Source organism: Stylophora pistillata, chromosome 14 (genome assembly GCF_964205215.1).
Source record: "Stylophora pistillata chromosome 14, jaStyPist1.2, whole genome shotgun sequence".
NCBI classification, from domain to species: Eukaryota; Metazoa; Cnidaria; class Anthozoa; order Scleractinia; family Pocilloporidae; genus Stylophora; species Stylophora pistillata.
The window spans coordinates 21,103,659-21,128,810 of NC_142532.1; the positions used below are offsets into that span (position 1 = coordinate 21,103,659).

General features: G+C 40.3%; 4 protein-coding genes and 1 long non-coding RNA gene across 5 annotated transcripts; 3 read left to right on the plus strand and 2 right to left on the minus strand.

Moving 5' to 3' along the window:
- Positions 1–2: 2 nt before the first annotated feature.
- LOC111330901 (uncharacterized) lies at positions 3–4,854 on the plus strand. Its single transcript, XM_088744771.1, is given in 10 exon segments — positions 3–344; positions 674–1,120; positions 1,273–1,496; positions 1,782–2,322; positions 2,601–3,036; positions 3,279–3,450; positions 3,837–3,937; positions 3,940–3,984; positions 4,226–4,417; positions 4,718–4,854. Coding segments are annotated over 10 exon segments (2,568 nt in total). The 5' UTR covers positions 3–71.
- On the minus strand, positions 4,680–8,701 carry LOC148717042 (uncharacterized). Its single transcript, XM_088744774.1, has 3 exons — positions 6,083–8,701; positions 5,747–5,992; positions 4,680–5,348 (listed from the first exon to the last, which is right to left on the minus strand). The coding sequence occupies exons 1-3, from the start codon at positions 6,325–6,327 to the stop codon at positions 5,186–5,188; spliced, it is 654 nt and encodes a 217-aa protein (XP_088600900.1). The 5' UTR covers positions 6,328–8,701; the 3' UTR covers positions 4,680–5,185.
- A 576-nt stretch (positions 8,702–9,277) lies between these two features.
- Positions 9,278–14,200, minus strand: LOC111330928 (uncharacterized). The gene is made up of 2 exons (XR_015995236.1): positions 13,522–14,200; positions 9,278–10,540 (listed from the first exon to the last, which is right to left on the minus strand). It is a non-coding gene; the product is annotated as an uncharacterized LOC111330928 (long non-coding RNA).
- A 1,244-nt stretch (positions 14,201–15,444) lies between these two features.
- Positions 15,445–18,981, plus strand: LOC148717043 (tubulin alpha-1D chain-like). The gene is made up of 6 exons (XM_088744772.1): positions 15,445–15,599; positions 15,841–16,063; positions 16,609–16,757; positions 17,101–17,493; positions 18,166–18,453; positions 18,573–18,981. The coding sequence occupies exons 1-6, from the start codon at positions 15,597–15,599 to the stop codon at positions 18,873–18,875; spliced, it is 1,359 nt and encodes a 452-aa protein (XP_088600898.1). The 5' UTR covers positions 15,445–15,596; the 3' UTR covers positions 18,876–18,981.
- Positions 18,982–19,690: 709 nt separating this feature from the next.
- Positions 19,691–23,741, plus strand: LOC111330927 (tubulin alpha-1D chain). Its single transcript, XM_022935925.2, has 6 exons — positions 19,691–19,850; positions 20,108–20,330; positions 21,473–21,621; positions 22,469–22,861; positions 22,962–23,249; positions 23,367–23,741. The coding sequence occupies exons 1-6, from the start codon at positions 19,848–19,850 to the stop codon at positions 23,667–23,669; spliced, it is 1,359 nt and encodes a 452-aa protein (XP_022791660.2). The 5' UTR covers positions 19,691–19,847; the 3' UTR covers positions 23,670–23,741.
- The last annotated feature ends 1,411 nt before the right edge of the window (positions 23,742–25,152 follow it).

A 25,152-nucleotide genomic window follows, 5' to 3' on the forward strand; every position in this document is an offset into this window, starting at 1 on the left:
AATTCTTTTGTTTACATTTTTGTTTACTTTTGCCCAACAATAGAAGCTGTACGAATACCAGCCACACACCGATGCACCAGTTTCCTGTAAATCCAACAGTGAGAACCCAATGGGTGAAATTCGTGCAGCGGCACCGAGTTGATTTCGGCGAACCTGTTGCCAAACATGCCTCGTTGTGTTCGGCTCACTTTGAGAAAAGTTGTTACGAGGGCAGCTTGGCATTTTCACTGGACGGTATGACGCAAGTAAAACGGAACAAAGTTCTTATCAAGGGCTCTGTTCCAACAAAACATGCAGTTCTACCAGAAGGTCCTGAAGTTCTGACAGATCGCAAAAGGCGACAGGTAAGCGTTTTCTCGTGATCTCCGATCATTAACATTAACATGTGTAAGCTTTTGTGATGTAAATAACCTATTCTGTGGTGAGTTTATAAAATTTTTGGAAGCATTGTGTAAAATGTCCGTATCTAATTGCGGTTTTGCCGTGCTGAAAGCAAACTGAACTGCTAAAACCTATACCTTACTGAATCATCATCATGTTCACTGGAGTTTTGAGTATTGATTTATACTAGCTTTGTGATCGTTTCGAATCCTGGATATAATCTTAGCAAAAGCAAGGGTGTCTTGTGCTCGATATATTTTATCAACCAGGATATTTTATGTTTTTGCTGCAGCTAAGGCGTGATGCCTTTGCAGAGTTTCATGAGTTGGAGGCGAAGAAAAGGAAGGTTGATGAGGCCAGGGAAGAATCAATGAGTCACCTTGTAGATGATCATGATGATGATACAAATGAAGAGAATCCGTTCAACATCGCAACAGATGTGTGCATGAGCCCAATTGATAAAAGTTCCGCCAGCACCAATGCCTCAATTGCTACTGTTTCTGTTATCACTCCTTTCACTTCTCCAGTTGCCTTGACCTCCACCAACAATACCTGTGCTACGCCAGTCAATACAGCACCTGTTTCTTTCACAACTCCATCCCCCAACATAACACCATTGCAAGGCAGCTCTTGTGTAGATTGTGTATATAAATCCAAATTAAAAAATCAGAAGAAGCAAACTATGTGTCTAAGGAGAATAGTAAAGGAACAGAAAAAGGAGATAGGAGAGCTCAAAAGTGTGAGTGCTAAACAAAACCTATTTATGCTTTCTTGTAGCTTTGTATAATGGCGAAAGAATATCCATATTGAACTCGATTCAAGTGTTCCTAGTGCTACTCACTCTCACTAGTACTGGATCATTTATTCCTTCTTGTTTGTTTGTTATTATAGAAAGTAATTGAAACAGCGTCTGAAGGGGAAATTGATATGCAGGAGGAAAGTGGGTCCAAAGATTTCTTTATCTGGTCAAGCACTGGGAGTGATACAGATATGGCAACAGAGAATGAGGATGGTGACTGGAAGTCACAGGCAGGAGGTTCCACAGAAGCTGAAGGTACTGAGGATGATGAAGAGGAAGAGAATCTCTCAGAAGAAAGCATGGAAAAAGATATCAGGTGAGACTACTATTGTAGCTTTCACTGTAATTATACCACTTGCTTGAGTGGATTGAGGCACTTAGGGAGTTATGGGAAAGGACAAAGGGAAAATAGCCCTTTTTCCCATCCATAACTCCTCATGTTCATCAATTCACTCTCATATCCAATCTTCTCTCACCCTCAAAACATATAAGTAGCTACTGGGTTTGAGTCTGAGTTTATTGTTTGTTCCACTTGACAATAATTCATTATGTAACTTGAGTATATTATTGAAAGGAATCAGCCATGCCTTTTATTTTGCAGAGTTGATCCAGATACCCCTGAATATGATGAACCCAAGTTCATTGTATTTTACAGCATGCTGCTTCATATTTTCACACTTTTCTGCTTCAAGTGTAAAGAAAGCAATCTTACAGCAAGGATGAAGCAAGCTGGGACCATGGTTACTGTAACACAGAGCTGTTCAAAATGCCATGGTAACTACATCTGGAAATCCCAGCCTACTGTTCTTGGAAAATATCCTGCTGGCAATATCTTGTTGAGCTTTGCAGTCTTGATGGCTGGAGCATCTATAAAGAAGATGTTGCTGGTTTTCCGCCACATGGGGCTCCATGTATTCTCTGCCCGTACCTATTTTAGGCACCAGAAGTCATTCCTAGTTCCAGTTGTTCTTCATCACTGGGAAACATACCAAGCCAATCTCATCAGCAAGATCAGAAAGTTAAAAAATGTTGCTTGGACAGGGGATGGACGGTTTGATTCAGTGGGGCACTCTGCCAAATATGGGGTCTACACAATGTTCTGCACCACAATCATGAAAATCGTCCACTTTGAATTAGTTCAGGTAAGTCAAGTTCTTTTTGGAAGAATAAATTATCATCAATTGTTACTAGAAATGTAAAAAATATTAATGGAATTGCATGATATTACTGCATTGCTTTATAGTATTATTACGATGCTATTTTCAGGGTATTCTAACTGGTAGTACATTCCCAGTTACTAGATTATTATTTATTATCAGTGGGAGTTATGTTTGTTTCAAACAAGATTAACATGAACATTACAATTATAATTGTAGTGAGTAACCTTTCATTCCCTTATATTTCTCCTTTTATTACTCAGGCAAATGAAACTGGTGGCAGCCAACAGACAGAACTCGAGGGGGCAAAGAGATGTTTTTCCTATTTGCAGCGTGTTGGTCTGACAATTGCTATTTTTGTGTCTGACCTGCACAGGGGCATAGCAAAGTGGATTCAAGAGAATTGTGTCAATACCAGGCATTACTATGATATTTGGCATGTGGCAAGATCATTAACTAAGAAGTTATTGAGTTTAAGTAAAGAGAAAGGATGTGAAATAATCAAATATTGGATGGAAGGAATACGTAGACATATGTACTGGTGTGCGACTTCAACAAAAGCTGGCTTTGAGTCTCTTATCATCGCCAAATGGAATTCATTTATGCGCCATGTCAGTAATAAACATGTTAATCACCCAGATCCACTCTATCAACAATGTCATCATGGAGAACTTGAACCCAGAAAGTGGATAAGAGTTGGTGAGGAATTTTTTTCGTTGCTTTTGATGATATACAGTATCAGTACCCATGTGGCTACCCTTCTCTCAATCCTCCTTGTCATATTCTTTGTGTGGAGTTAAATGACTGGATGATGACACTCTTGGGATAAAGTCTATCATTTGAAATTGGCAAATGAGCTCATACATACTTTACATCCTCTAATCTCAACAATGTACAATGTAGTGTGTCATTTTAAAATTGTTCAATAATACTTTTGGTAGGCACTGCAGCATATGACAAATTGAAATTGCTGTTGACAAAGAAGATCCTTCTGAATGACATAAAAAAACTCTCACCAGATGCCCAGACAAGTTGCCTAGAAGGCTTCCATGCCACCCTAAACAACTGGCATCCTAAGTTGATTTGTTACTCTTGGTTAGGTTCTTTTTGCAGGTATGTGTATGTTGTATTAGTGACTCTCACCTAAATATGTTGCATACAATATTTTATCCTTTTCCTTTTACACTCTGTAGATGTAGTATTCCTGGAAGTTTTATGGCCAGAGTAGTGTTTTGTATTGCAGTTTTAGCTAAAAACTGTCATTTTTCAAAATGAATGGGTATGTGACTGCTAAATGTTACACATGATCTATTGACCAGACATCATGCAACATGTCTACAATGTATGCAAGTACACAAAACAGTATTTTTTATCATTTATCACATTCCCATCCCCTTAATTCCTTTCCTTGGTTCTTTCCCTTGTGTTCCAACCATTATCATACACAATCTCATTTTCAGATTTTCATGTGTTTGCTCATCTAAAGTAAAATTTTCTAGGCACATACTGGCAAGCTTGCATTTTAATGAAAACCTCAGAAGAGAAACCCAAACATCAAGAGATGGAAAAGATTACATTTGGGTGACTTATCCAAAATTTAAACGGGAGAAGACGTTGTTAGAGAGGTGGCATCCCCACCTAGCTATGGTAATTATCGACCATTGTTATTTTAAAAGTACAGTGGCTACACTGAACTAAGTGTAGGAAATGTTATGCTCTTTTGTTAATTATGAGTCAGATCACTCTTTTTACCATGATAAGTACTACTGACCAGCATCTTGTGTAAAAGACTCTGCTTCACCTTGTTTCCTTATACCTGATAAAACGCTGTTGCACGTTTTTCAAATTACGTCGACATTTTATATGAATTGGGATGTGATCTTTTCAGGGTATGTTGACACACTGAAGAATCTTCTCTTCACCTTGCCAAAGGCAGAAATGAAGAAAGTACATGAGAAGTATGCAGCAAGGGTACCAGAACCCCTCAACCGGCAGTTCCCAGACAGAGTAAATAAAGAGGATGCTGTAAAGTTTTACCAGGCAAGAAAGGCAATGAAGAAAATGTCACTATTTCCACCAGGTTAGTTTGCTTTGACTCTTCAAAGCTCATGAAGCTCAATGTTCAAATATGACATAATGTTCTACGTACCAACTGTCATGCAACCTTGTCCTCAGGGTCTATCTTCTTCCCACCCACTTGAACTGGGGAAAAGATAGACCTTGGGAACAAGTTTGCCATCATGGTAATGCACAATCTGATTGTCTCCACGGAGGATATCTTCTACATGTTTTTTCCATGGTAAAAGCATGCCAAACAAACAAACAAACAAACAAACTAAAAATGCACTAACATAATTAAATAAATTTATTTATTTTACAGAAGCAGAGCAGGCTAAAGTACAGATGTCTATCAGTGACAATACCCCAAGCAGCAGTCAACCCACTTCAAGACGACCTTACAATTGCTCAATATGCCTAAAACCATTGCGAAGTCACAAAAGCCCTTGCAAAAAATAAAGTGACCAAACTTTTTTCACAGGAAGGTATTCTGCATAGTACAATTTTCCTTTTTACTTCAAATTTTCCATGCCTGCATTGTACTGTACTCATCAACTTACAATATTTGCATTGTACCTACAACAAGGTGAAATTTTAAATGTAGTCAAACTCGTGTGCATGTAGAACCTACGCTGTTTCTGGTTCACAGTCCATACATTACCAAACAATAGAACTAGAAACAACCACCCATAACAATCAATTTGAAAATTGTTGTTTACCGAGACACAAAACACTGTATGTGAAATTAGTGTAGAAGAATCACGTCATAGTTTTGATGATGTGTACCATGCTACTCTTTGTCATGAGCAGCAGCAAAACCTCTGGTATTTTGTGACTGGTATTTTGTTCTGATATTATGGTAAACACAGGCTGGTAGTGGTCTTCTGTTATCCCAGCCCATGTGGCCACAATGCCACCTCGTGGTCCATCGGTATGCAACAGCTCTAATGAACCTAGAGTAAAAGCACAATGAAAATTATATGGGAAGGTGTGTAAGAATGCCCTACATTACTACAGGACCCTGCCTTTCACCTCCCCATGAGACACACATTGAAATAAAAAAATATTTATGTTTACGAATTGATAATGAACTGCAGAGCATTTCTCAAGCTTACATTTTCCGACAAGCTACTTTGCAAGCAATCTTATTAGTTCCTGTTTTATGTTAGGTGAGTGCATGAGATAAAAGTCCAAGTAAATGCCGAATCTAACTTGGTCAACTTTTACAGCTTGAGATGCCTTAATTTACCCTGATTTATCTGAAGCTTAATGCTTTATGCCCACCCAAGTGATTACGCTAGTTTAAACATTGTATGTTTTTATTTCTGTTTTTTACTAAAAATGTACTGACTCGTTTTCTGACATTCCACCTCGGCGACGGTAAGTCCCTCCATCCTGGTTTCTCAACAAGGGAGCCACTTGGAGAAGAACTGCGCGGTTTGTAATCGCATCGTAGTCCTCGTGTTGTGTGATGCATTTTATCCGTTCAATGGAACCATCAAAAACCATCTTTGCAGATGAATTTGTTACCTCTCTGCAACATCGAAACTCCAGGGAACCAACTAACGTCCCGGTATTACATTGCTCGCAGCGACACCTGAAGAAGACAGCAAAAATGAATTGTTGTCTAACAAAGATTTGCTATAAGTATATATAGAAGGAATTTTAAAGGACCAGTTTTACTAACCAGGAATCTACGTCTACAGTTCTCTCGTATCTAGCCTCCAGAGTTGACGGGGTAAGTCCATCAACATCGGTTTCTTCGCTCGAAACGCCAGTTTCTTCGTCGTTCTCGTCCGCGAGCGGCTCATCTTGATATGGAGCTATCACACCAGTGATAACTCCCCATTCCTCTTCAGAACTGTCGCTTATTCCACAATCCATACTCTCTATAGAGTCAGACGACTCAATACTCTCGGAATCGCTGGACATTTCGAAGCGTGAAACGATAGAATTAAGCGAGTAATCACAGCGTGTTACAAGGAAAACAGTGATATTTGTTGACCTTGCCAATCAAAGGATCAAACAACCTGACGTCACGAGTACAATTCTCGCCCCAGTCTCCGGGAACAATTTTACACATAAATTTAGCATGTTTCGGGGGCTAAAAATCGACCAAAAAATTTGTTTCATTCATTTTAAAATCTCAAACCGTTTATTATACACATGGAACTAGCTATCAACGAAAAAAAAAATTTCGTGTCATATACACTTTAATAGTACGAGAGACAAAGGTGTGTCAGCTCTGAAGGAAATTCAATCTCTGCCAAAGATAATGAAATATAACGTAGACACAACGGGTAGAAGTATTCACAATAACTAAAGAAAACAAACATTAAAAGATAAACAAACGGGTGGGGGGCCTGAAGGATTTGATTTGTGTCCCATTACAATTACCTGATACCCCATATAAATCTCCTCCCTACCCCCGGTTATAATTTTATGATTTCCCCCTCCCTTGCTGGTTATGTGCAAATACTAATATTCAAAATCTATACAACATAATTTTTACAAATAAACGTTTGCTACAAAGCAGAACAGTAAGTTCCTAGTACAACTGTGCACGACTGACTGAGCCTATCCAAATGAAAAAAAAGCTTAAAATATAAATTTTAAACATTCTATCAATGCAATATGGATAATTTACTCTATCAGAAAACCGTAGCTTGAATAGCCGGGCTCCTAAAGGAGGGAAGAGGAGAAAGGGTGAGTGGGACAAAAGAAACACTGAATTCTCTATATTCCCCCTCTCTACTCTGGTGGAGACGACTGATTCCCCCCTCCCCTGTTGTTATATATACTATAATCTTTAATGAGGATGCCAACGTCACAAAAGTGGTTTACAGGAGGGTCCTCTTAAGTAAAAAAAATAAGCATAATTTCAGAGCTAAGCAAAGAGTTTCAAGCGATCTGATTGGTCGAGCGGTTCCTTATGACGCTATATAAACCGCTCCACGCGGTTTATATAAAATGTTAAAATGAAATGTTAATAAAGTTACTAAAATGTTATGATTTTAGAAATTTCTCTGTTGTTCAGCTCTGAAATTATACTAAAACAATTATTCGCCTCAGGTTCGGTGAATATCGTCGAATAATCCCCTCGACTTCGTCTCGGGGATTATTCGACGATATTCACCGAACCTGAGGCGAATAATTGTTAAATACAAAGATAAATTACAAATAGCAACAAATAATTAAAGCTAAATCTAAGAACTAATTAAAAATACTAATCACAAAGTATTAACTAAAAGTAATACTAGCAAAGTCAATTAAAATTCACGGTGTTGTGCGTGCTATGCGTCAGTGCTGGTCAATGCGTGCATAAAGGTAGTAGATCCGTAGTTATTGTCAACCGAGACAGTCCCTTTAGGTGGCTTACAGCAATTTAAGCGACTACCCCACTTGTCGCGGAAGCAAGGCATGAAATACCAAAAAAAGAAGGGGTTGGGCAGGGAATTAAAGAACTTTAAAATCTCGAATGAAACCAATAGTTTCAAAACATTATCAGACGAGGCATTGCCTAACAGGTTGTATGATCGCAACATGAAAATTACAGATGTAGGACCCCAGAAAATAACACATAACAGGCTGAGCACAATCAGCATATGGCGGATCATCTTGTCTTTTTCATAAATGGAACTTTGCGGAGTTGTCTCTTGGTCCAAGATGAGGCTCTCTGATGTCGATCTTATCCCTTGGGCTCCTCTCTTGAGACTTATCGCAATCATCGCATTCAGCGTTATTGTGGCCAGCATGGGGATTAAGAAGCCAAGACATAAATACCAGGTGGATGAGAATTGACCCCTCCCGTGACCTCTCTCCAAATCACACAGTTTGGGGACAGTGCAGTTTTTAAGATCTTCCGTGAAAATTACCCCTACCTCTTGGATTTCGGTGTACCTCGCGCTACGAGCACTAATGAGGATCGGAATGGCACTAACTGCTGCATAACTCCAAACTATTATGAAAATACAACAGGCTTTTCGAGAAGGGAATGTCTGCGTGACTCTCAAATTTAGTTTGTCGTAGTAGTTCCAAGAGATCAAAGCAAGTGTTATAAAAAACGCTGCCCCACACATTGCGTCAATTGCCTGTAGCGCCCTGCACGGGTTTTTCGATTCTTCTGTACTATCGCCATCCTCGGAGACCCAGGGGCTGAGAAGATTTCAAGTTAGGGCATGAAGAGCCCCTGGGGACATTGTCTTACAAGACTAGTTCCAAACGGTCGCAGTCGTTCTGCCATCTGATTGGTGCCAGAAAATCTTTGTGTTTTTCTGCCCAATCAGAGTGAAGTGTGCTTTAGAGTCCTTTCGTGTGTTTTAACACGGACATATACTTGTAGCGCAGTTGCTCGCCATGTTTGTTTGGACCGTGCGACAGAGATTTGCTTGAGGTGAAAAGTTTCAGTCTCGGCACACAACGTAAGAGAAATCGATTAGATTGTCCGCGAAAATCTTACCGGAAATTATACTGAATACTTTCGCAGGTATCACTGGAAAACGTGTTTAAAGTTTGCGAGGTTTGTATACCACACGATGGTTGCAGTCATTGATATGTCGCTTTAAACGATAAACGAGATTTAAGCTTAAATCTTTCTAGATTTTTTTGCATAATTTGCTGTGACTGAAACTTTGCCAATCCCGTGAAGTTATTTCGTCGCACGGGCCACGCAGGTATGTCGAGCAACTGGTACTTGCGAAACTTTCTGTGCATGCCAAACTCTAATCTCATCTTTGCTCGAAAAAAAAGAAAAGCTACGCGTGGAAATATTTGCTTATTAGATGTGGGTAGATGATCTTGTACTACTAAGCTGACATTTGCAATAAAGCAAACCCGCCCTTTCCATCCGATATTTCTTGGTGTTTGGTTTTGTTTTTCCCACTGAAAACAGCATCGGATCGATTCCCAATGATCAAAGGTATTTAACTTGGTCTTCAACAATCGACAGAAGAGGTGAAATGACAATGACCAAGGGACTAGAAGAGAATCCGTGGCCTTCCCAGCTCAAGAATTTCAACACTCTAGACAGCAGTTGAAAGATTAAGCTCTTTCCAAACCCCTTCGGTAACTGCCCGAAAACATCTCTCCTTCCCACGATGTTCTCGTTAATAAGTTTTTGTTCAGATTTTAATCAGCAAACCGGAAACACAGCTAAGCTTTCTCTTAGCACTCGCTGGAGGTCGTCCACGAACTTAACGTTCTCTGCAGCCTTGGCCGTATTGTGAATGACTTTACTACTAAGATTAGATTTTGGCGCGCAGAGAAAGCAGAAAGCTGCGTAGGCGAAAGCGCCAGTTGCTCGACATACCTGCGTGGCCCGTGCGACGAAATAACTTCACGGGATTGGCAAAGTTTCAGTCACAGCAAATTATGCAAAAAATCTAGAAAGATTTAAGTTTAAATCTCGTTTATCGTTTAAAGCGACATATCAATGACTGCAACCATCGTGTGGTATACAAACCTCGCGAACTTTAAAACACGTTCTCTAGTGATACCTGCGAAAGTATTCAGTATAATTTCCGGTAAGATTTTCGCGGACAATCTGATCGATTTCTCTTACGTTGTGTGCCGAGACTGAAACTTTTCACCTCAAGCAAATCTCTGTCGCACGGTCCAAACAAACATGGCGAGCAACTGCGCTACAAGTATACGTCCGTGTTAAAACACACGAAAGGACTCTAAAGCACACTTCACTCTGATTGGGCAGAAAAAACACAAAGATTTTCTGGCACCAATCAGATGGCAGAACGACTGCGACCGTTTGGAACTAGTCTTGTAAGACAATGTCCCCAGGGGCTCTTCGTGCCCTAACTTGAAATCCACTCAGCCCCTGGGTCTCCGAGGATGTACTATCGCTTACCAGCAATAGTACCCATGGTACAATGGTTGCCAACCTGAACACGATGTCAACCAGCGACAGTTTGAATACGAAAAAGTTAACCAAGCTTGAGTTGTACGTCTTGGACCGGTACATATCAACACACAAGACTGCATTCAGAAATATTCCAATAACCAGCAGACAAGGAACCGATTTTCCCCAAACTACATCGATGATTTTGACTGTGTGGCAGGACATGTGCAGTACGTGGATATCTGTTGTGCCCGACATATTGAGGTTCATCCGCAGAGAAGCAAGTCAGTTTAACTGTCAATAAAGCGTGATGATGTCATTCAATCATTCTACGGGACCGGTCATTATTGATCACCTGGGGGGGGTGGTGAGAGGGGTTGGAGGACTTAGGTTGGTCCCCCCTGGCTATAAATAATCACCTAATATACATCCCAGGGTATTCAATTGTGGAGAAGAGAATTTTTCACACAAGATTTAGAGGAGAATCCATTGACCAACGTTAAACAATGAGTACCAGGGGTTTAAATTTATCTTTCTTATGTTCATCAGGAGTTTGGGCTTCTCATGGACGCTTCGAAACCAGGCGGTGTGCGCACTCAGATTACATTGCATTGTGGTAGGGTTATTTTTTTATATGGCGGTAAAAGCGGCAGAAATCGCCACATTTTGCCTGAACATTCCCCAAAAGTTTGACCGTTTCTTTTTCCTTTCACTCTGGGTAAATGTAATTTGATATATTATGAATGTGCAGAAGTATTTTTTGAACATGTTTGTCTCGTATTGACAAACGCAAGCACTGTTTTTAAGTAATTTGAGACCGGTTTTCGAGAGGGTGAAATTCGTTGTACGTCGTAGTTTGAAGCCTCTCAAAAATTTGTATGGCCATTTTGATCTTTCTTCAACAGCTCTGATCAAATGCTCTCAAAAGCTCTCCAACGGTACAAATGTTTTATGCATTTTAGGTGATCGTGTTTGAGACCTGTTATGGCAACGAAAAGGCCCATTGTTCCGTTTAGTGTGTTGCATTACATGGCGTTACTACTGCAAGGACATTTGCTATATGTACTCAATCGTCTACTTTCTTGAGTGAAGACAAATAAACTAATCACGAGTATCGTATGGTAAATCTACTATTCTGATCTTTTAACGAAGGACAGTTTAATTAGAGCAATGAAAAGAGTCACTTGATCCGGGGGGTACTCGATATATTCCTGGGTGGGGAGGTGCGGCGCGGCCCCCCATACCCTGACCCTGTTTAAGACAAATATCGCTGATTTTCCTACCCCGTTTAAGACAGATTTCCGATTTTTGATACCCTGTTTAAGACATTTAATGTGCCTGGTATCAATGCCAAAATCAACGGAATTCAATATTAATTAGAATTAGAGCTTGTAAAAATGTTGCTGTTTGATTATCTTCCAAGAAAAGATATCCTGTTTAAGACAAAAATTGATAAATCGATACCCTGAGTAAGACAAAAAATGATGAATTCGATACCGTGTTTAAGACAAAAATCTCGAAAAACATACCTTGCTGGCCGCACGTCCCCATTTAGCCCTAACAAGGGAGTACCCCCCCCCCGCCCCGGGCACTTGATCCATGAAACCCTCTACCTTGCGTGAGACGACACGCCGGTACACGTACACCGGAAAGCAAAAGGCAGTCGACCGTTGAAAGGTGTTGATAGGCCTTTGAGTCTCCTACCACTCGCTAGCGCTTTTAAATCTTTCAATTTACCCTCAAAGTTTAGCTCTTATTAAATACACACCAACTCAGTTGGGGGGTAACTGGGTCTTTATTGCCTAAGACCATACGCGTACGCGATGCTACCCCTAACGGGTGGGGGGGGGGGGGTAAGTAGAGGAAAAAGAAAAAAAAAACTTACAAACTGCACCAGATACCAATGCAATAGCGTTGATCGCTCGCTGATCGCGAAGGGATGCTTACTGATTAAAAATATGGCAACTGTTCGCTTATACTCTCCGGGCGTGACGTGGAATTTCCGCCGCGGCATTTAATTGTAACCCTAACCCTGATGACTTTTTTTTTAATGACTTTCCTTTGCGATGTAATAATAACGGTCAGTTTTAAGATGTCATTTCCCCGTCTGTATGTTCTTGAGGTTTGGCAAAGCCGGATGAGTTGTGTTACAAAAGGCAATATTTTCTTCTCTGCGCGCGCTATTTTCTTTGTTTTAACGTATACGTTTCTCAAAACCCGCATCTAGGTTTCCTCTATTCTCGAAGCGTATCTTGAAACTCTGTACGTTTTACTAAACGTGGAGCGAGAGAAACTCGTTCTTAGGAGGCGTGGAGCTTCTCCTTTTACAAATTCCGTATTTACGCTCGGTGGAAAAAGTTCGTGTATTAGAAGGTCTGTGTCTCTTTAATATGCATTTGCATGTCAATTCCCTGTCAAATAACTCGCGTCTAGGAATATAATTTCTGGCTTTGATATTATTCATCCCGCCATCGGCTGTAAGTGTAACTGTTGTCATTCGTGTGGAGATTCTAAGGCAGATTGCAGTTTCGAATCTTTCTTACCAACGTCAGTTTCCTCCTAACAACGAATTTGTCACGGAAGAATGTCAGGAGTCACGCAGGCCCTTCAAGCTTTTTAACTTTCTAAGGAACGGCAACGGACAATGAATCACCATTTCAATCCAGGTATATTCACGCTATCTCGCTACCGCCAGAGAAGTTCGCTGGAACGCGTCAAGATGTAAATAACTCTCTTTTTGTTTTACGACCATGATGCAACGCAATCAGAGTGCGCACACCGCCTGCTTCGAAACTAACGTTGCGAATGCTTCCTTACCCGAAGGATCACATCACATGATACCATTTGATAATAATAGCCAAAGGTGATATGATAAGGTGCTTCTTTCAATTATTACTATTATTTATTATTGCTACTATGATTGTTTATGATAGGAAGCAAGCAGCCGCGTAATGGTAATTCTGAAAGTGAAAGTTCATCCCCGGTCCCGGAAGTTTCCCGCGCATGCCTGTGCATGTATTAATGAAAAATGATTCTTCCGCACAAATACCTTGGTCGCCCAAACTATGTATTGCAATTTTAATAGGGAAACTCGGATATCAAAAGCTTCTAACGAATTCTTGATATACGCGAAGAGACAGAGTAATGAACGACAAACAGTTTGTTATTCCACGAGCCTAGTTATAACCCAGTGAAACAAAAGTTTGCATGTATGTTGCACATGATCAGACATCTAGTTATCGAGACGGCAAAATTACCTCAGTATGCAAGCTTACCTATATGCTGGATCCTGTTAAGAAACCCGAATACCTGCTTTTCATCGAAGAGTTTGTTTTTGCGAAGACTCAGTCTCTTCGTGAATTGAAGGGTATAAATGATGCGTTTACTCGATCGCACGCTGACATATGAACTGACCCAGTCATGAAAAGAACCAATTAGTGACTAGGAAGAACCGTCTGATGTTTCATTCATTTCCCCTTTTCAGTTTCATTCTGAAAAAAAGTGATGACGATTTCACTTTTGAGCGTAAATTTCTCAAACGAACATTCAGTCAGCTGTTCAAATAATGAAGACGAAAGAAATATTTCCTGCGGTGTTCAGGTTAAAAAAGATTGTACAGAATATTGATGACACAATTGGCTGCAATTGATCTATTTTCACAGCGAGTGCACTGTTTACTCCAAGTCTCTTCTGTTGCGAAGTTTTTTTTCTCTTACATTTCTAAAAAAACTTTGATTAGATTTTATCAAGTGAGTTTATGACGTTAATTAGCCACCTAAAATAGTTGCTAAAGCTAATGTTTCGAGCATTAGCCCTTCGTCAGAGCGAAAACATGAATTTTGGGTTGTGTGTGTTTATATGCAGGAGTATGGAGCTATGCTATGGCTGTGGACATGAATATAAAAAGCATTTGTTGATACCGTGGGGATTATAATTAAACTTTTCACTCCCAAGATCTCTAGTAATTCTCCTTACTGTCTGTCACACAATCCTTGTGATGTTAGTTCCAAGAATTTGGTGTTGGATCAAATATTAATAATCCCGGCCTCATTGATATGTTTCATTATTCACATCACTGTCTGCTTGATATTGTGTTGATATTGTTAGGGGAAATTCTCTCTTTGTCACTCACAGGGGTAGGTTAAGAATACCGATTTACGTATCAAGAAGTGGTCCATTATTGCGGCTCAGCTTTTCAAAAACAAACAGAAGTCCTTTTGTTGTTGGTGGTGCTGAGGGACTTCCAAGCTGGAAGATAAATTGTTTGTTCCAGACTTCTGTGGCTTTCCGGAAAAAAAAAAGTCCGGAGCGAAAAATTTTCAGCATATTTAGTACACCTAACCCACAATTCCTCTATATTCCCTCCGACGACTTTGGAAGCGCTAACGCTCTAAATGTCAGCTTAAGAAACTCTTTACGGTAGCCAACCTTTGTTATCAACTCAGTCGATAAAACCAGATTATCTTCTGATACCCCACCGGTGCTGCATAACGTTTTCTTTCGAATTAGAAATTTACCCTTTATACATTTCTGAATTTTTTCCTTGGCATCAACTCCTTTTTCTTCCTGAATTTCCCAAGTTAGTAAAAGTAAAAGCTTCATTAATGTGTCAATGTATTTAGTTTTCACAACGAATTAGGGACACAAAATATAAATAAATAAATAAATAAATAAATAAATAAATAAATAAGTAAATTAATAGATAGATAAAACAGAATTATTTACAAATAAAAAATTATGAAGGATGTAGAAATAAATTGTACATCAAAACAGTAGGTATATAAAAGGTGGTCTCTAAGAGTTGCACAGGTCACAGCTGCTATTGCTGTTGTTTAAGAGTCACGCTAGGTCTTATTCCTAATGTTCTTTTCCTGTCTTTCAGCAATTTGACTCTTGCTCCAGCGCCCCCTTTGAAATCACGCCAGGTTTTACTGCATGTAGAAGAAAGGACAGTTCCGAAAGTACAAAAGTATGGTTGGTTTGTAAAACTAGTTTGGTCATTCCACAGTGTGTTTGTTAATTTATCCAGCGTCACAATCGTCTAAACTAAGTCCATTGTTATCGTTAAATTCCCACGAGCCCGTCACCAGGTAACTATCATCTGTGATGAACTATAACAAACAATGCGGGTATGTACGTAGAAACCTGCATAACCTGTTCAGCTTGACACGTTCCATGTTAAATTTTGATTGGTCGAAACTTAACAAAGAAGTTCCTATGGAAACACCACATAAAAGACAGTTTGATTCCGTCGAACCCTACTTCTAACGAAAGCCGTTACTCTCGTCTGAAGGTGCCATATATCTAAAGATTTTAACCAAGTTTTCATAGCAATTAATCACTCGTCATCATGGTAAGTCACAAGGGAAGAAAAGTTAAACCAACGAACCATATGGAAAGACTTTCTACCTTCTCAGTAGAGTTGAGAAAAATTCAAAACTGGCGGTAGCTTTCATTCTAAAGTTGCGAGTAATTTAGTGTCGATTTTCATCTGTGGTCTTACTTTAGAGGTTTTTCTCCTCTCATAGATCAAGTCTGGACAGTATTTTCCGGCCCAGTCGATTTAAGAAACCTCATATATCGTTTCTTCCTAGCGTGAATGTATTTCTGTCCACGTTGGCCAAGCCGGAGTTCAAATCGGCAACGCGTGCTGGGAGTTGTACTGTTTGGAACATGGAATTCAGCCTGATGGCCAAATGCCAAGCGACAAAACCATCGGCGGTGGAGACGATTCCTTTAACACTTTTTTCAGCGAAACAGGAGCGGGAAAACACGTTCCTCGTGCTGTGTTCATCGACTTAGAACCAACCGTTGTCGGTAAGATCGATCAAACCTTTCTTTTGTAATATTAATTGGTGTTTGGGAGATCCACAGCAAATTTTATATTGCTGTATCAGCGATTTGCAACCTTGCTTACTGTTATCCAAGGGTGTGCTCTTGACATCGCGTAACTCGAAATGTATCTCGAAACTGATTTAATTCTGCCCTCGTGGACATTTTGGTTTCAATCCAATATTTGAATTTAAATGAAATCCTCCTTTAGTGTTACGTTTGTCTCTGTGCGTTACAATCGCTACGGTTTACTTTGGTAAAATTGATATTCTTCAGGGCACTCTCACGAGTTAACTTTGTTGCTTTACAAACAGATCCCGCTATACTTAAGGCGACTGGGCAAGTTACAACAATAATATGCGAATGCAAACCAAAGATCCCCAAAAATAAAACAAACTAAATAGTTAAAGATTTGAATTCTTGTATATGTGCATGCGATGCGTAATTTTATAACGAATTTCCTTATTTCGCTCACGAGTTATTGGAATCGATTTATTAGATTACAGGCTAACAAAAATTTCATGTTTAAGATGAGGTTCGCACTGGAACGTACAGACAGCTGTTCCATCCTGAACAACTGATCACCGGTAAAGAAGATGCTGCTAACAACTACGCTCGTGGTCACTACACTGTCGGAAAAGAAATGATTGATCTCGTTCTGGACAGGATCAGAAAACTGGTTAGCTTCCTTTGATTTGCAAGTTACATCCGCTTCCTTTACATTCTACTTTCTTTTGTCAAACATTTTAACCTTTACGTATGATGCACGATCCTCGCAGTAGATAGCGCTATTTATGCAATAGCGAAAATCAGACCTGAAAAAAATCAGGCCTGTACGGGATTCGAACCACTGACCTCTGCGATACTAGTGCAGCGCTCTACCAATTGAGCTAACAAGCCAACTGGGAGCAGGCCGTTAAGTTGATTCGTAATAAACCCGTGATGATAAATCAGATACAATGAATATATGAAGTTCATATATTCATCGTATCTGATTTTAACGATTGTTTGAATCTTCTCAGGCTGATCAGTGTACTGGTTTGCAAGGTTTCCTTATCTTCCATTCATTTGGTGGTGGCACTGGCTCTGGATTCACTTCTCTGCTCATGGAGCGTCTGTCAGTTGACTACGGCAAGAAATCCAAGCTGGAATTCGCAATCTACCCAGCACCGCAGATTGCAACAGCTGTTGTAGAGCCCTACAACTCTATCCTGACAACTCACACCACATTGGAGCACTCTGACTGTGCCTTTATGGTGGACAATGAAGCCATCTATGACATCTGTCGCCGCAACCTGGACATTGAGAGACCCACTTACACCAACTTGAACAGACTGATTGGCCAAATTGTGTCTTCCATCACTGCCTCACTGCGCTTTGATGGTGCCTTGAATGTTGACTTGACTGAGTTTCAGGTATTTAGCAGGGCCCAGTTGTTCAAAGAGCAGATAACACCATACAATGAATAAATTGCTATCCAGTGGAAAAGTGTTAGCAAAACATAATAATAATAATAATAATTTATTATTTATATTGCGCAAATTAACATGTGGATATGATCAAATGCACATCACAACACTTTTTGGGGGACTTTGGCCAGACTGCATCAGCAGTTTACAAACAATGAAAGGAAACTTATTTAAGATGCCCCCTCCCCCAATTCCCAATAAACAGGCCTGACCACATCACAGTAATCTCGTGAGTGAGTTCTTTAATGTCCCCTGCCTTACCAAATTAACTAATTTAGAGATGCAGGAGACGGGACCTATGGTTTATTCGTCCTTATCCGAGAAGACTAGAATGTCTATCCATTTCTTGATATTATGGAAAGGTAGCACATTCTCCTACGTTATTTTAAGACTTGGAGTGTTGGTCCAGCTAGGACTCGAACCATCGACCTCGACCACCTGCACAACAGTCCAGCGCTCTAGCTAATTGGTTAGAGATTTATCCACTGGATAGCATTATCCACCCTTTGAACAATCAGGGCCAGATGATTATTACTTTTTAAACTTTGTGAATCAGCATACTACTGATGCAAGTTAGGGAATTTATCTAGTGGATAACCAGCTTGTTTGTATTTGTAGACCAACTTGGTACCATACCCCCGTATTCACTTTCCTCTGGCCACCTATGCTCCAGTGATTTCAGCTGAGAAAGCTTATCACGAGCAGTTGAGTGTTGCTGAAATCACCAATGCCTGCTTTGAGCCAGCCAATCAGATGGTTAAATGTGACCCACGTCATGGTAAATACATGGCTTGCTGTTTGCTGTACCGTGGTGATGTGGTACCTAAAGACGTGAATGCTGCCATTGCTACAATCAAGACCAAGAGGACCATTCAGTTTGTGGACTGGTGCCCAACTGGCTTCAAGGTGTTTAATTGAGATGTGAAGGCTATTCTAGATGTTCCAAAAATTATGTCAAATTGCTGGCTTGTTAGTTTTTTAGGGTTGTTGTTTATTTACTGAAAACTTTTGATTTGTGTTGTTAGGTTGGCATTAACTATCAGCCTCCCACAGTTGTTCCTGGTGGTGACCTGGCTAAAGTTCAGCGTGCTGTGTGTATGTTAAGTAACACTACAGCAATTGCAGAGGCCTGGGCCCGTCTTGATCATAAGTTTGATCTGATGTATGCCAAACGTGCGTTTGTCCACTGGTATGTTGGTGAGGGTATGGAGGAAGGAGAGTTCTCTGAGGCTCGTGAGGATTTGGCTGCATTGGAGAAGGACTACGAGGAAGTTGGAGTGGATTCTGTTGATGCTGAAGGAGAGGAAGAAGAAGGAGACGAATATTAGTCGTTTCATCTCAGTTAAAAGGACAGGAACTAACTTTTTTTTAGAACTTTCATTGTATATTTTAACATCTTTAAAATACACTTTGAATAAAACTCATTAGCATCCAGCTCCAAGATTATGTTACCCAGCTCTTGGATATTGTGCCACCTTGCCCCCAGTTACTGTGCTGATCATGAATTGATTATTTTTATTGAAACTTTCATCGTTTCCAACTTTTATAATGACGTAGTCTCAGACTACCCTTCCTCCCCCCCACCTCTTTCTTTGAGTTACAGAGGTGTCATAAGATAAAGAAAAATATATAACTTCAGGAAACATTTAGAATGATGAATAAAAAGAAAAGTGAATAAACCCAGAGAATCAAACAATTATACAAGATGGAGAGAATCTTCGAAAACTTGGGAATAGAACCAGCGCACACGAGTGAGACATAGAGCGCGAAAAATGAAGTCTGTCTGTATTCGGTGGCCTTGTTTTAAGTTCTTACCGAAAATATTATTCGACTAATTTCTTGGAGGGACAGATCCCTGTCCTTGTATTGTGCATTACTTAATAGAGAAAAGTGCGTCATTTTTATTTGAAATCGTGGTTCATTCCTGAGTTCATGGTTGATTGAACTAGTAAGCACTCTAAAATATTAAGCGGGGCAACGGAGGCAAAATCTGGGGTTACTCTCGAGACTCTCGCATCCGAGTTATATTGCGTCTGGATATGCCAATACAGGATTGGGTGGGGCTCATTGAAACTGAAAGACATTGTTTGAATACAACGCTTTGATTGGATCTTTTGCCTGACGCAATAGGTAACTATGACAACTGCGGTTTCTAAGAGTATGTGCTTTTATAAGCGCGCAAATTATCCTTTGGTATAATTTACCGTTTCGTTCTTCAATCGAAAGCCGTTGCCTTTCCGAGAGAAGTTCTAAGCGCTTCATACTGCATTTTCTTGCCCAATATCTAACACTACATCAACATGGTAAGCATGAATTCCCCCTTTTGGTCTTTGTTTACTGAGATTTTGCGAAGATTTCGAAGACACTCTTAATTAAATTATGTTTCGAAGTAATTTATCATGTTCGTTCTCGAGGTTACGATTCGATCTTTTGAACCACTCAGTTCTTCGTGTTGGACCTTCCACTTTTTCATTTTTACATAATAATTCGAAAAAGCTTTTGTTGAGATTAAGTTGCGACATTTAATATGTTTCCTCGATTTTTCTTGTAACGTCCATAGCGTGAATGTATTTCCGTCCACGTCGGCCAAGCCGGAGTTCAGATCGGTAACGCGTGCTGGGAGTTGTATTGTTTGGAACATGGAATTCAGCCTGATGGCCAAATGCCAAGCGACAAAACCATCGGCGGAGGAGACGATTCCTTCAACACGTTTTTCAGCGAAACAGGAGCGGGAAAACACGTTCCTCGCGCTGTGTTCGTTGATTTGGAGCCAACCGTCGTTGGTAAGTATTCAAATATGTCGGAAATGTTTCTCCTTTAGTTAAGTTACAATTTCTTAGTTATCAAACGTCGATGAAATTCGTCAGCATTCACTTTTCGTCGCAAGCGTCATTATATCCAGTGTGTAAATTGTGGTAAAAGCGAAGATGATATCATGATTCGAAGATATCCGCCCAAATCTACCTCTCGCTGAGGCGTTATACGCTGTCTGAATTATTAATTATCAATGGAGGCGTTCTGTTTTTAGAATCCTTACTCTGCTATCTTTTTTTGGGCTTCGAGTGTTCATATATCGTTGATTACTCTTGACTCTTAAAAATTGAGCCTTCTGTCGAAGCGAATGTAGAAGAAAGCAGCTAGACGAAGAGTGTTGTACTTAGCAACAACTGTAAACAGAGTACACAATGCTTCGTTTGAAGAGACGAACAAAAGCTGAAATTACATCAATGTTAGGGTTCGTTGGTTAAGCTTTCTTTCGCTTGTTAGAAAAGGTGATCAGAGAAAGTGAAAAGTTTAGCCTTGTTCTCTTGACACGGTGAGAAAGTTGTTACTCGTCACTCTGATCGTGAAAAGAGGGTAAGTTTCCAGGGGGGAACCGTGGACTGAGGTGTTGCGTTGCCGAGGGGTATTACAAGATGATTTGGCTTTAACAACCGAGTGAATGATGTAGCTTGGTCACCAAAGAGAGTTTCTAAAGCTGACTTTTGGGTGACAGCCAATTGTCAGTTTAAGTGAAAGGTAAATGAAGGGCTAACATTTGAAGCATCAGCTTGAGAAAATCTTTACTGTGGCCAATTTACATTATCCACTCTGTTGATCAAACCAAATGATCATGGAAGGGTTCTCAGTGGCGGATCCAGGGGGAGGGTCTGGGGGATCTGGACCCCCCTAACAGACCTCATGCTTACAACTTTGAAATTGAAATTCTTGCATCGACAGGATTGTCTATCACTTTTTGGCTGATCTTTTTAATGAATCTAAGTAAACAGTAAGCGGCCAAGGAAGGGGGTGTTGGGGATGTGGGGGAGAAGAAATTTACCTCAAAAGAATCCAACAGTCCTTTCAAAACCAAAGTTTGGACCCCCCCCCCAATCAAAAATTACTGGATCCACCCCTGGTTCTCACAAAGATTTTGCTGTTTCAGATGAGGTTCGTACTGGCACCTACAGACAGCTGTTTCACCCTGAACAGTTAATCACTGGCAAAGAAGATGCTGCTAACAACTATGCTCGTGGGCACTACACTGTTGGGAAAGAAATGATTGATCTTGTTCTGGACAGGATCAGGAAGTTGGTAAGCCACCCAAGTTTCTTTTTCAATGAATGCCATGTTTGGACTTCAGGGTTTTACTAAGGTTTTAGAGTTTATGTACCTAGGTAAATATTTTGCATGTGTCAACACTGGCCAAGACATTAGAAAGTTAACCAAAGGTAAAAGTTTGATTAACCTCCTGGTCAGGCATGGATTAGGTTGGTAACCAAGGTGAGATAACAGATATATCCACTTGTGGTCACATAGTATGTCACATCCTGTGGTGTCCAGATTGCATCAGTCTCATTCAGTGATGTTTCCACGACTTTGTTTTCTTTCCACAAATCTTCAATGAAGTTTCCATGTAAAAGGATTTTAAACCAGAACTTGTTTCTCAGCCAAGAACAAACTCACCAAGCAGGCCTTGTCTTTCAAGTAGCATATTGAAGCAAAATTAATCACTTTTGCCTCAACTTCTTGAGATGCTGCAAAATTAAGATCCGCCAAAATCTTGAGACCCGGGCTTGCTGCCCAAGTACAAGAAAATAAACTGGGAGGACTACGAGAGCCACAGCTTCTGTCATAAACGCGTGTATTTTATACATGGACTTTAGAATTTGCTGCAAATTTGATTTGATTGTAATCATGATTGATGGCAGGGTTACCTCCGATATTTGAGCCAGTATAAACACCAGACAGATGTACCAAGGTTCAGTCATTCAAGGTTTACCCCAGTAAATGCCAAACTGTAAACACAGCTTAAGTGGTGTCTGTCATAACAATGTCCCAAATCAAGATATAGAATTAAACTGTTAGTGCCAAGTTTCCTTCTTTTATTTTGTATCTCAGGATGGTAAGACACATATTAATGTTTTGAATTCCCTCTCAGGCTGATCAGTGTACTGGTTTGCAAGGTTTCCTTATCTTCCATTCATTTGGTGGTGGCACTGGCTCTGGATTCACTTCTCTGCTCATGGAGCGTCTGTCAGTTGACTATGGCAAGAAATCCAAGCTGGAATTTTCCATCTATCCAGCACCACAGATTGCAACAGCTGTTGTAGAGCCCTACAACTCTATCCTGACAACTCACACCACATTGGAGCACTCTGACTGTGCCTTTATGGTGGACAATGAAGCCATCTATGACATCTGTCGCCGCAACCTGGACATTGAGAGACCCACTTACACCAACTTGAACAGACTGATTGGTCAGATTGTGTCGTCTATTACTGCCTCACTGCGCTTTGATGGTGCCTTGAATGTTGACTTGACTGAGTTTCAGGTATTTATCAGATGAGTACTTTAAACTTTGTGAATCAGCATACTACTGGTGCAAGTTAGGGAATTTATCTAGTGGATAACCAGCTTGTTTGTATTTGTAGACCAACTTGGTACCATACCCCCGTATTCACTTTCCTTTGGCCACCTATGCTCCAGTGATTTCAGCTGAGAAAGCTTATCACGAGCAGTTGAGTGTTGCTGAAATCACCAATGCCTGCTTTGAGCCAGCCAATCAGATGGTTAAATGTGACCCACGTCATGGCAAATACATGGCCTGCTGTTTGCTGTACCGTGGTGATGTGGTACCCAAAGACGTGAATGCTGCCATTGCAACAATCAAGACCAAGAGGACCATTCAGTTTGTGGACTGGTGCCCAACTGGCTTCAAGGTGCTTAATTAAGATGTGAAGGCTATTCTAGATGTTCCAAAAATTGTCAAATTGCTGGCTTGTTAGTTTTTTAGGGTTGTTCTTCACTTATTGAAAACTTTTGATTTGTGTTGTTAGGTTGGCATTAACTATCAGCCTCCCACAGTTGTTCCTGGTGGTGACCTGGCTAAAGTTCAGCGTGCTGTGTGTATGTTGAGTAACACTACTGCAATTGCAGAGGCCTGGGCCCGTCTGGATCATAAGTTTGATCTGATGTACGCCAAGCGTGCGTTTGTCCACTGGTATGTTGGTGAGGGTATGGAGGAAGGAGAGTTCTCTGAGGCTCGTGAGGATTTGGCTGCATTGGAGAAGGACTACGAGGAAGTTGGAGTGGATTCTGTTGATGCTGAAGGGGAGGAAGAAGAAGGAGACGAGTACTAGTCACGTGATAGTCTATCAACTTGTCTGTCAGAGCTTTGGAAGATATGCAATAAAGAGTTTTTCCCTGGAAAACGTTGTCTTTGGATTTATTTCCATATCAGCTATATTGTTAAATTTATTTGATTTTATTTAACCATCCCTTGTTGAAGGAAGAACCAGTTGATGGATCAACATTGCCGAAACATACCTAGAAAGGTAAACGTCAGGGTCAAATCACTTGGCTGCAAAGCATGTCTTCGCCCAATTGCACCGTTTTAGCACGCGTTCGCGATATTTTAGGCCAAGCACTGGTATTAATCGCCTCGTATGACTTAAATTATTTTTACCCACTCAGGAGCCTGAGTGGATACAAATAATTAAAAAGTTTCGGGCGGGTCCCGGATAACCTGGCAAGTCAAGGAATTTTATAACTTCATTTCACAGGTTCGGAAGGTCGTCAAATTTAGGTTTGGTTCCTGGAAAAGCAGCAGGTTTTCTATGAGTGTAAATCAATGCATAACCAAAGATGAAAAATTACCGGGGAGTAAACAATTCATTTCAGCAGAAATAAGCCGTTAGGGACTTTCAGCAAACCGCGATGGCGAAGGCATCAAGGACGTGGAAAAACAAAAGATCTAATGGGCAGAGCATGCGTTATAAAACTTTTCTTAGTCGTCCTCTGCCCAACGTTAAATCATCAAAATTGGCGTCGTCTACAAATGGATACCGCGACGGCAAATTGTTTTAATTTCCATTTGGAACTCAGATGCTTATATACGTTATGCTGAAGTTGGGGTGTGGTACCGTAAGAGACGGTGAAACCGTGCAGCCATTTTTGAAACTCTTAAAATGGAAAGTAGTTTCTTAAAAGAGAAATTCATTTTTGTAATCGACGTCTTGGCGTTGCCGTCGTGACTGCTTAAGGTTCCCAGAGGAGATTTGCACGTTACGTCATTGCCGCCGTGTTGGTAGACGTAAACAATAGATATCTCATCAGCTGCTTTTGTTCGTCCAAAAGCATTTGTTCCTTTTCAACATTGTTACCTGTGTCTCTAGAGATTGGTTGCAAACCACCTATTTGCACGCGTTGTAAGATTTACGCTCACGGACATATTTGTTTACAATGCATTATTTCGTGACATTTATGCAAATTTGTGGGCCATTTGGAATGAACCACTTTTTCTTAGGTCTTGGAATTTTTCGAAAAAGTCGTGTAATATTCACCACTCCAAAGAGTACGAACCTCGATTACGAGCTAAGAAAGACTTGGGCAGTATTTATACCTCTCAATTAAACTACCATAGCCCCATGTGTTACTTTGCATTACCCAATATTAATTATGCATTCCATTTCATAAAGACTAAAGATGAAGGTTTCTTTGCAACACTCTATGTAGAATTAATGTACGGGTTCTATGGAACTCTTGCCCTTTGTGAACATCTTCGACTGAATTATTAGTGAAAGGTTATAAGTTGCACTTTACTGGGTAAGTCTGAGAGGAGTC